General features: G+C 33.6%; 1 protein-coding gene across 2 annotated transcripts in view; it reads right to left on the minus strand.

The window, feature by feature from the left end:
* Positions 1-1,355: 1,355 nt before the first annotated feature.
* LOC116352282 (neuropeptide CCHamide-1 receptor-like) overlaps positions 1,356-12,064 on the minus strand; it is a 38,640-nt gene continuing 27,931 nt past the window's right edge. For both annotated transcript variants that reach the window (XM_031784764.1, XM_031784765.1), the window contains exons 2-9: positions 8,463-9,020; positions 6,188-6,414; positions 5,163-5,269; positions 4,647-4,859; positions 4,230-4,333; positions 3,069-3,206; positions 1,751-1,873; positions 1,356-1,582 (exon numbers count right to left, since the gene is read on the minus strand). In XM_031784764.1, the coding sequence (XP_031640624.1) occupies positions 1,492-1,582; positions 1,751-1,873; positions 3,069-3,206; positions 4,230-4,333; positions 4,647-4,859; positions 5,163-5,269; positions 6,188-6,414; positions 8,463-8,776 (1,317 nt within the window). In that variant the 5' untranslated portion in view covers positions 8,777-9,020 and the 3' untranslated portion in view covers positions 1,356-1,491. The remainder of the gene's footprint in view (positions 1,583-1,750; positions 1,874-3,068; positions 3,207-4,229; positions 4,334-4,646; positions 4,860-5,162; positions 5,270-6,187; positions 6,415-8,462; positions 9,021-12,064) is intronic.

Genomic DNA, 12,064 nt, shown 5'->3' on the forward strand with positions numbered 1-12,064 from the left:
CGTTGTGCCTTTCAAATGGCACAATCGCAGTAGTCTGCACCTTTGCGTATTCAATGATGATACTGTTCACTTGTATTCAGACGTACAACTAATGTCACACACATACACATACATAGCTACACTCTCACATCTCTTTCATTCTTTATACATATACTTTGCGTAGGTGCAGACTTCTGCGTCCGTGCCATTTCAAAGGCACATAGAGAAAACACGGGCATTTTTCAAGTACCATACCTGTGTACTAGAAAGAGCGACACTTACAAGCAAAGTACCCGCACCTCCACGGTGACTACAACAGCTCTGCAAACCATTTCCGTTTGCTTCAGTATTAGAACTAGTCTATAATTTTATAAAATATCAACATTGATGCACATAAATCACTTTCCATCTAGCTTTCCATTGCTTTTTGGAAAAATGAAAAATAAAGTACTTGTCATCAAATCAGGAAGAAACCTTTCACTTCGTTCTTACATATTCATTGGTCATTGTGGAATTATAATATTTTTTATAGTTAATCATGAATTTTCTTGCAAAAATGAAAGGATGTTTATCAAGATGTGCAATATATAATTGATATGATCGCTTACACAAAGTTTGTGCACTTAATTTCTGATTTTCTGACGTGATTTTTTAGATTTGTTTTAAAAAAACTACCAGACTATTATAAATGACACAAAATTGCAAAAACAACAGTAAAATCCCAATTTAACGGAATCTCGCTGGACCCAAAAAATTTTCTGCTATCTGAGGATGTCCTTGGTAAAAGTCGTTTTATGTCGAAAATATGAATATGGGTCAAATCCAAAATCCGCTATTCGGCGACTTTCCGCTAAGTGGACTTTCCGTTAAATAGAGATTTCACTGTATATCTCACTTTAAAATCGTGTTCACAAACTCTATTACGAAATGTTATTGTAATGAAACATAATTGTGATTGTACATTGACGAGATACAGTAAATTTTCACAGATTTCGGTTCATTTTCATTTGTTTGACACTGTACACGAATCCGATGGCTCAATGTATAATCTATAAAAGTTTAGTGAATTAATTATCAATTCCTTATTAATAGTTAAATTTTTAAATGTTCACTTCGAAACTATTCTATATGACATATCACTGTAATTGAGCTCCAATTATTAAGTTGGGGAAAAAATATACTTAAATATCTACGTTAAGCCGATCCGAAGGCTTCACTTATTCCAAAAATCCATGATCACATATCCGGAAATGTCATAACTTATGGAAAACGAAAAACGTTGATAACGAGCTGAACAAATTTCGAATTTTTCGAATTTTTCGATTTTTTAAATCAAAGTCGACTTTGAAAAATCTTTTACAAAGACAAAATGATTAGCTCGTCATCGGTTCTTTGTTTTGTTCTCTGATAGCATTATTCCATAGGATGTTTCCATTTACAGTCTATATTGGTCTCGATATAGCCAATGTTAAACGATGCATTGAATTGGTCGATGGTATTGTTTGGGGACGTTTATTCTGGAATTGGTTTATCCATATCGATGCCATAGTTATTATTTCCATTTGGAAATATTGTGATGGTTGTCTCTTGTAGTTGCCTCGAACTTGATGATTTGCACAGATACAGGAATAAAAATGGGAAAACAATTGTGAGAGAGAATGATATGTGGCGAAAATGCAAATCGGGCTACTCTTTCGAAATGTATTCTTTGACAAGCGCAAAATGTTTTAATTTGTATTTTTTTTGTTTCGCCATATATAAGTCCATTTACCTGCCTAACATCGTCTGTTGACAGTAGCGTTTCGATGGATAACGACGCGATATTGTGCTCGTCAATGACATATGATTCCTTACTGGCTTACGTGGACCTTTACAGAGTAAAAACCTAAACGTCCTGATGTTTTAATGGTGTAATCGCATTCAAAGAATCCAATACACAGAAAAGAAAATTGAGTGCGACCAATTGCAAAAGAGAGAGAGAGAAAAATAGAAAAAAACAATCAACATCACACAATTTTCCATAAAAATGCCATTGCTTAAACAAATCTATGTACATGGAATTTGAGCAGTGAATATACATTTAAATTTGTATGAGACAAATGCGCACGAAAATGGGCAACATTTCAGTTAAATTATTAATGAAATTTGCTTGTTTCGCGCAACAACAACCTATCTCATGATGAATGAAAAGAAAAAAGTCAATGATGTGGGCGATAAAAAATATAAAGTCTTCATTTTTCTCTCTTTTATTCGTTTTTAGAATATTTACAGTATTTACACAATGAAAACAATAATAATAAATGAAAAGAGTAATTGAAAATGTTTCTTGAAGCTCAATTTAATTGAGCGTGTGAAACGTGATGTAAATGCCTTTATATGTGTAGAAATCTCAAGGTTTATTTCATGCTGGAATTGTGATAAATGGACTCTATTCCAATTTACACTCATTTGAAATTTAATATTCGAATTCAATTTAATTCCATTTAATGTGCAATATCATTTGTGTGATTGCATTATTCCTGCAATTTCCCTCGGTGGATTTACGCCACCAAAACAAAACACATTCAATCGATTTGAATGTGAACCATTATAGATTTTTGAAGCCCGACAAAATAACATTTTCTTTAGATTACGTCTCCAGACGTCAATCGAATCAAATTCCAATTGAATTCGAAATCAAACGAATCGAAGCTTAAATGTTTCGTTTAATTTTTAATAACAAAAACGTTTTCTTCCGGAGAATTTTCAAACAGTTTCGTTTATATGCATTACATTACCATACGTTTCTCACTGAGAGATTAAGGGTACTGTTTAAAAACGTTCGATGTACATGATGATTCCGGCATGTATGCAATGTTATGTTTATTAAACAGTTTAATGACAATAATGTCGAAAAATGGCAGAAATTACCGTGAGAAGGCGCTGCATATTACGTGTAAAGGCTTCGAATGTGAATAAAATAAACATTTTGAGTGTTGAACGAAGAAAAAATAAATGGAATAAGCGATGGCGCGACATTCAATGAATAGTGCAACAATAACACACATACAATGACAGTATTGAATGGCATTTCAATGTATTTTTCTTACCTGTTAAAATGTTTTCGAAATGCAGCACTCACAAAATACAATGCAATTGGATTGGCGCAACTATTTCCGAACGATAAACAAAATCCGATGATACGTAAAACATGCCAAAAGGTGTTGTATTCTGCGTGTGAATTTTTACTGCAAACATCGGTCACATACATTCAAAAGGCCCAACACATCAGGATTTGTTTTTTTATGTGTGTTGCACGCGAAATGGCATCAAACGCAGACGTCATTGACAAAACGGGAGAAAAGAAATAAAATGGGGGAAAAAATATATTATATTTCAAATGCATTTTGATGACAAAGAGCCTTGCAAAGGGAAAACATGCAAGGTAAACTAGTTAGAAGAAGTGAAAAAGAAAGTATCTATATTGAATATAAAGTTGAAAAGTCAGATACAGCAATAGAATCGTCGCGGATGCAGCTAATGTATTATTGAAATGCCTCATTTCAACAAGAGGCGTTGTATTTTCATGTCGGGCACAATTGTTCCCCAAAGAAAAATCCGACTTATTCGCGTTCATTCTTTTCAACGTTTATGTGTTACTTTCGCTCGCATGGATGGCGACGAAAAGCTCTTGCTGCCCCACAATCATATTTTCCAATTATCGGCTGTTCAATACATGCTTTGTCTAGATATAAGCAACAATAGAACCAATGCCATTGTAGCGACATCGAGAGAAAAATAAACAGAATCCATACGACGAATGTGAGAGCATCATGTAAGCTTCATATATTACAATGATATCGGTATTTGTGTGTAAAATAAAACGAATTCGCACTGCATTCATGCAACACATTCGAACGTGTAAAATAAACTTTGTTACAACCACTTCCATCGTACCACATACCGATGCCAAAGACGATGAATTGCAAACGATTCCTTCGAAACCGTATACTCTCTATTCTATTTACAAGTTATAAAAATTCAATTGCCAAACTTTTGTGCGGTTTGGTTTGTATTCATTTTTTTTTCTCTCCCTTTGAATTCAATTTCTTTTTCCACAGTAGAGCGTGCAATTCTAACCGAATTTCGTTTGCATTTTCCTTTTGTCCTTGCATTTGACAAGAAAAAAAACATGTAAACTTTAAACTTTGTGTGTTGATTGTGTGATTGTGCCTCACTCATTTCAAATGACAATTTTCATTTTTACTCACTTGAAATAAAACCAAAGCATAAAAGCGTGTTGTGGAAAGAAGCAAATGCAGAATATTACGACGAATGTTATAACTGTGATGGCCACTTTGCGTCGGGCTTTTACCTACGAAACGGAGAAATGTAAACGATTAAGGTTAATATTTGATTGGAGCGTACATACTACTTATAATATAAATGGATAATTAAGGTTTGGCCATTTTTATTACGGAGTAAAATATAAACATGGTTTTTTATTTGAATCAAGCCAAACGAGAGAAAAAAAACCTTTTGACCTCGAGATAATCGATGCAAGCAAAGCCAAAATTTTATGGAAAGTTGTTTGCAATGGTATGTGTGGTGTGTGTATGCTTTTATCTTTACGGAAATTACAAATGTTCATAGAATGTATATTAAATGTAGAAATTGTAGATAGATACCTGTCGCACAGCGCCTTGCATTTCACCAGGAACACCAGCACCGTAGGCTAAATGTACAGCGATCATAATATAAAATAGTCCAATAATTACTAATGGAATTGCATAATAAACCAAAAATTTGGCCAAGACAACGGCCTTCGGATAGTCGGGTCCCCATTCTTCTGGAAATGGATAACAGTACTTGAACGATGTATGTTTGTTGACATACGCATACTATGGACGACACAGAGAATGAAAATAATAATAATAATTAGAAAATATACATCCGTAAAATACAAGTGCGAATACAAATATGGGGCTTTTTGTATCAATTTTCACAAAATGTTTTCTATTCTGTCTATCTTCATGCACGAAAAACAAAAGTGTTCAATGTGTCTGCATATGACATTTGTTCGGTACGTTCATATTCAACAAATGAAAGATATTTATGCATGAGGAAAGAGAGAATAAAATTGTTTTGAATGTGGTTTCATTGCCACATTTATTGAAATTAAAATTGATCAAACAAATACATACCTTCACATTGGATCCAATCAATGCTGGAATTGCACATATAATTGCCAACATCCAGATAAATGCGGCAATTATAAAGGTTGCAAGCGTTGTACGTTTACCAGAAACACCTGTGCACATCATTTTCAAAATATTCACAAATAGAGAGAGAGAGAGAGAGAGAGAGAGAGAGAGAGAGAGAGAGAGAGAGAGATGAGCCATTCAACCAATAATAAGCCAAATAAATTTAAATCGAATTGGATGACACTGTTCAAACACATTTGTCCGCATATTTCGTAATGAATTGTGGATTTTGACCAAAATTCATTTGAAGCTTATAACCATTTCATCGACAACTAATTAATAATGATTTATTGTGGCGTCTATTCTTTATTGCCTTTCATTTTTAAAATTCTATGTGTATTGTCTATCATATGATTTGTTATTTATCGAAAAGTACTAGCCAACATTTAAAACCATTTCATGTATTAAGCGCAGCCAGGAGCTTTTGATTTATTAATTCGCATGCTACGTTTATTGGATACAGTCTCAAGTATTTTGCGGTGTATATATAACAAATAGCATTTGCTACATTTCTATATATTTCTCATCGTCTTTCGATTGTGTACCACTACAGTGTGTGTATGTTTGCTATTTGCATAGAATATTGCGGTCGATTCGAAGGCGTATCGTGACAACTAGTTAGAACGAATAAATTACTACTTGATTTATATACGTATTAAATGATTATCTTTTCACATGCATTGTTATGTGATTTTAGGGATTTTATCCTTCAATATGATAGAATACAACATTTATCACACACCCGCTCCCCAAACACGCACAATATGGAAAACATTCTCAACCGTTTTTTTTCATCTTCAATGCCACAATTGAAAATGTTAAAGGTAATACAGATGTTTTTGGGCCCACAAAATGGGTTAAAATGTAATTTTAATCACATACTTCAGCAGATGGTCAACACATGACCACCATCAACTATAATAACAACAAGAACAACAAAAACGTTTACACCAATGTCAACTTACCAGTGCCACGAAATCTTCGCAACGGATTTACGATGGCGACAAATCGATCAAGCGACATTGCGACCAAGGTAAATACTGAAACACCTGTCGAAAAATCTTTCATAAATTCGGATAGTATGCACATTCGATCGCCCCAAGGCCACGATTCTACCGTATACACAACGGATACAAATGGTACAGCCGTCAATATTAATATTAGGTCTGCTATCGACAGCGACAAAATATGCCTAAAACATCAAAAGTGAAAAAGTAAAAAAAGAGAGAGAAAAAAAATCGCAGCTTAGAGCATATTTCAACCATAACTATAATAACTACTAACGACATTTAATATCAACAAAATGTGTATCTATCTCCGGTAGGTATTTATTGTTGTTCTTGGTTGAATGCGGTGGTTGCAGTGGTTGGAAATGGGAAGAGAGAATGGAAGGGAGAGATAGAGAGAGAGCGAAAGGGAGGAAATGCGATACTATACCACGACATAAATAGAAAATGGAGCCAAAACAAAATATCTCTATTTCTCGTCGCTATACATTGAATAATGTTAATGTAATGTGACTTCATTTCATTTGCGAAACCAGTTTCATTTAGCATCTAATATAATAGAAAATGTGATTTTACTATTTAAAATGCGCTAATTAAACATCGATCGATAATATCATGCGATTTCATTACATTCAAAACGTGATGCGAAGTGAATGCATCGATTCAAAGTCTTTCTATGGTTTGTACTATCATTTAAAAAATGAACGATTTTTTTTGGTTAAATTCAAATTAAAAGCATAGAAAAGGCGTATATAGTGAAAGCATGTTTTGAATGGTGTGTCGTGACAAGAGGTGGAGATGTGAAAATATCTAATATGATTTATTGAATTAAAATGATTAAATTGTGAATATTATGCGAAAATTGTTGGCATCCAGCCAACAAAATATCAAACTGGAAATGTTTACAATATTGACGAAAGACGAAGAAAAAGCCGACGTCGAGGCTTTTCTCATTCTATTAAATGTCTTCGTTGAAACCATTTGCACGTATGCCAATCGAAAGAGAGAAAGAGTGAGAGATAGTCAGCCTTTCAGCCGTTGGTAAGCTATTCGATAATTCAACAGACCCCTTTCCCCTCAATTCATTGATTATAAGAATATTCTTTGACAACACAGACCCAGAAAAGTCGACAAAACCTCCGAGATTTTATAGATATTTGATTAAATGTACTTTATGTCAAATTGTGTAGTGTGTGTGTGTGTGTTGAATTATCTTATTCGTCTATATGGCTGCAGATTTTTTTTATATGAATTTTCGCTGCTACTGATAGCAGAAGCTTCTATTCCTATTGATGATAATGCGTTTATCATCCGAATGGCATATTGAGCTTATTTTATTTTGAATTACAAGCATACGATTCGATGTTGGTGGTGGTGGTGGTGCCATTGGCGAAAAATTGCTGAAGAGAACGAATAAGAGAAAATGGCTTTCATTTTATTTACTGTTGTCATTGCAATTTGCCTTGTAGTTAAAGCTGGTGCTCACACGTTTTGTTTGAAGGAATGAGAGCGCATGTATGTGATTATCAGCGAGAAATTGATCAAGTTAGATCCAGACATGGTGGTGATTTTAGTTTGATACAATCCGAATTGTCTGATACAATTGTAAGCTTTCTAACACTTTTAACTCTGAATCGTATTCGAATATTTCGCCAAAAACAAAAAAAAAATCCAAATAAAAATATGCTCATTGATCATGGTAAATTTGCAAGTATGAAATGGTGACCGTCTTTTTATTGAGACTTGGATTGAATCATAATTTATGTCCTCCTATTTAGTTCAACATTTTGTCTTGTAATGGATATGCTTTTTGTTACCACAAATGGTCAATTTTATATGGTTTTTGTTTGTTCAATAAGGAGATTCGTTTAGTTTTCTCGAAAACCTTCGAAATGTTCGTTCGGAGCTTGACAACGTTGTTGCGCAAATTACATTTGCAATAATATCAAAAAATTGCCTTTGAGGAAAAAGTACCACAGCACACGAGATTGGATCGAAAATAAGGAAATGAAAGAAAGTCAAACCATAAGAAGAATAAATGTTTCGAACATTTCCAATTTTATGTAGTGATTTACTATGACCAATTTACGGAAGTTTCTCTCTTTCGCAGTCTCTCGTTCATTAGCTCGTTCATTAAGCAAATTTCGTAAAAATAACAACTTTGTGTTTCTCGGTGTTATTCTATAAAAAATGTGTATATTTTCGGTATGGAAACTGTATGAATTAAACTTACGTGTTGGGTACATTTCGCATGGCCCGATGTTTAATAATAACGGCTATTAGCATTCCGTTGCCCATAAGACCGGCCAAAAAAATGATGCCAAATATAATGGGTACGATATATGTTTCGGGTCGATATTGATAGCCTTTGTACGACACTTCTTCGGTATTGATTGGCGTGGTGGCCGCTGTTGCATTTGTATCATTGTTGAATTCGGTTGACCATGAATCGGTTACTGTATTAATCGAATCGCTCAATTCGATCAGTGATTGTGTGATGACCGACCGCAGCTCAGACCATTCGCTTGTGGATGAATGCACCATCATTTGGCTATTGTGGTTTTCCACTTACCGCTAATATGGATCCGTTTTAGTATACACACAAATACACTACGGATTAATTTCCGTCCCTTTTGGTGTGGCCAAAATGAAGTATAGCTCTTTGAAAACAATACTGTTTTTTTTTCTTCAAATGAATCGAACTTGATGCTTTCTATACATTACACGGTTTTTTACATTTATTCGGATTTCATTTTCTCTGTGCATCTTTTGACCTCTGGTAGAAACTTGCCTGGAAGAGAAAAGAGAAAACATAATATAGAATCGGGATAATTATAATTTTTTAACGCTATATGAAATGATTGGACAAGTCCATCATTGTATTTTTTTTACTGAAAAAGGGGTAAATTGCTAAAATTTGAAGATCTAATGACAAAAAAATGTTGGATTTGTTTGATTTCATACTTGTAGCGAAAAAAACTTCACTGCGATTGACAATAAAAATCAAAAAGTATACATAAATAGTCCAAAAAAATCGAAGGTCATCATGACTGAAGAATGCAACAAATCCAATAGCTGTACATGTCATGTAGGGCTAAGAAAATAGTTTAAAAAATGGTAACAAAATGATATTTTGAAAATATAAACGGTCAACCAGCTTAGCGAGCGAAGTGAGCTTTCTCTTGTTTTTTGTTAAAACAACTTGGAAAGAAATGTGACGAAACCAATGTTTATTGCCACAGAAATAAAACACGTTGGACAGTGTTTTTCACAGTGATTTTCAAATCTTCTTCAGTCAATTGATTGCACACGATACACACCATATTTCTCGCACATTTACAAATTTACCGCCAATTTATTTACTTTTAGCATTTTTTTTTTGTTCGCCAAATGGTTTTTCTGTTTAAAAGCTTTCGACAAGTACATCAACAAAGTCTTTTCTCGTCGATGTTCCCACAGTTCATGTCGTTAATTCTTCCACTTTTGTTTTTCATGCACGTCAAAGTGTCACCACTTATTTGGTTTTTATCAACGATAATATGTTATAGCACGATTGATGCTAACACAATAAAATCCCAAGTCAATTGGCGAAATAGAAAAAAAAACTTCGAAGCGGAAAGGAAGCAATCGATATCAATTTTTCTTTGCATTAATTGAATTGTCCAGTACGGTGGGCTTTATCGGTGGGATGATAGTTAAAAAGTTCCCACACAGAACATGGGAAACAACAAAGTAGAGTGACGTATGTAAATGTATAAGAGTGTTTTGTTTTATCTCACGTCACATTCATTTCTATAAGAATTATGGTAGTTATAGGTTGAAAAACGGAACAGGTTTTCACTGTGTCAAAAGCATCTAAGTTACTTATCAACACAACAATAATAATAATAATAAATTCAGCTTTGTTGGATATGGCTGGTGAACGCCCACACGCCATATCCAAATGCCAGGACGATTGATGTGCACGTGAAATTATAACCGCAACGGTTTTCGTTTTTTTTCTCAAGCCAAAGTATCATAAAAAGGTACTCGAAAAATACAAAAATAGCTTTGAAAAATAAAACCGGAAAAAAATTCATTAACATTTCACATGTGCACGGGCCATTTTTACGGTTTGAAAAATGCCCTCCAGTCTTGATACGGAATGATACTCAGCCACTTTTTTTTCGTAAAACGCAGAGTTCATTAAAAGTTCATATTGTAAGTACATATTCAACAGTGAAAAAAAATCAAGCTTTTTTGTCATGTAAATTGCTTGTGGTAAAATTTCAGCAGAACCGTCATAGTTCGCTTGCGTTACGGCGATTTTTCAACGAGTTTAAATGTTTTTTTTTGTAATTTTCGCTAGGACAAATTCAATCATTTTAAAAGCTTTGTATTCGTATGCCGTAGACAAAATTAGAAGTATGAGCCAAACTTAACGGTGGTGATAGAGAGCAATAAAAAAAGGAACTGGGAGTATTAACTGTCAGCGCATTTACGATTTATTTAAATTGTGAATTTACATAGAAAATTACAATGATGGCTAGCAAAATGTGGTTTGCACTGTCATGTTTTCGGCAAGGTCAAATTTGTTTTTCACCCCTTTTTGCAATTGTTCAGTATTAGAAAACGAATATTTGAAATTTGCATAAACTGTCTCACACATGCACCTATACATCATCAATTCACAATGGGTTAGCATTAAATGTAAATGTTTTGATTTGATTCATGTGTTTTAACACATAAACGTGTATGCCAGCAAAGTGGAATGGAAAAGAATATGCCAATTAGGTGCTAAAACAATCATATCATGAGCATTTCGACACGGAACTAAGAAAGAAAATCTGAAATTTATCGATATGCTTGACATGTTTTGACCAGGTAAAAAACACAAAACAGTCAATCGCTCACGATTGTATATAGAAATTAACATTGATTACAATCCTTCCCGATCTAGATCAACGATTGAAATCGTCAACGATTACAATCGTTGTTTAGGAAAATGCACCTTAAGCTTTTGCGGAAGCGTTCAACTGATTTTGATTTATTTTAAATGAAAAACTACACATTTCCTATTGACTGTATTCACGATATCCAATAGCGATAAAAATGAAGTTGCAATTGTAAATCTTGTTTACGAAACAAAGTCAATTTAATGCCCAAAGGTTTTTCAATGCCAATTACATTTTATGAGTATATCATGGGGTGAAACATATTTGTTGTCGGTTCTTTCTAGCAATACAGGGAATTTCATTAACTTGGGACTCTCCAATACATTAATTTACACAAAACGTTTTGCTTTAACTTGATTTCACAATGAGTCAAAAAATCAATAAAGAAATTAAATTCTCTTACTTGAATGCATTTCGAGACATCTATGCGCCTCATCTTCATCAAGTTAAAGCAAAATGTTTTGTGTAAATTAATGTTATTGGATTTCACGCCGTTCAACAAAAACATTTTACTCCAATACATGTTTTTATAAATAACCCAAAAAAAGGTTATGATCCATTTTCTTCACAGACTAAATTGATTAATTGCCGCTACTGGTAGATGAAATTCAGCACCTGACAATTTTCCGAAAAACGAAGCAATTTTTCCAGCACACAGAGAGAAAAAATGTGGTATTTTTAATTCAATTTTGGTAGATTTAACATAAAATCAACCAACAACGAATTAAATTTACCATTTTTGACATCTTTGAGGCATATTTTTGTAAAGTTCGTAAATGTAATGAAGCAGTTGATAAAAGTTATTCAACAAATAGTCACTTTTGAAAAATATGCCTCAGAGATGCCAAAAAAGGTAAATTTAATTCGTTGTTGGTTGATTTTATATTAAATATACCAAAAT

This window comes from Contarinia nasturtii, unplaced genomic scaffold, assembly GCF_009176525.2.
Source record: "Contarinia nasturtii isolate CC-2019 unplaced genomic scaffold, AAFC_CNas_1.1 Cnas_scaffold_187, whole genome shotgun sequence".
NCBI lineage: Eukaryota > Metazoa > Arthropoda > Insecta > Diptera > Cecidomyiidae > Contarinia > Contarinia nasturtii.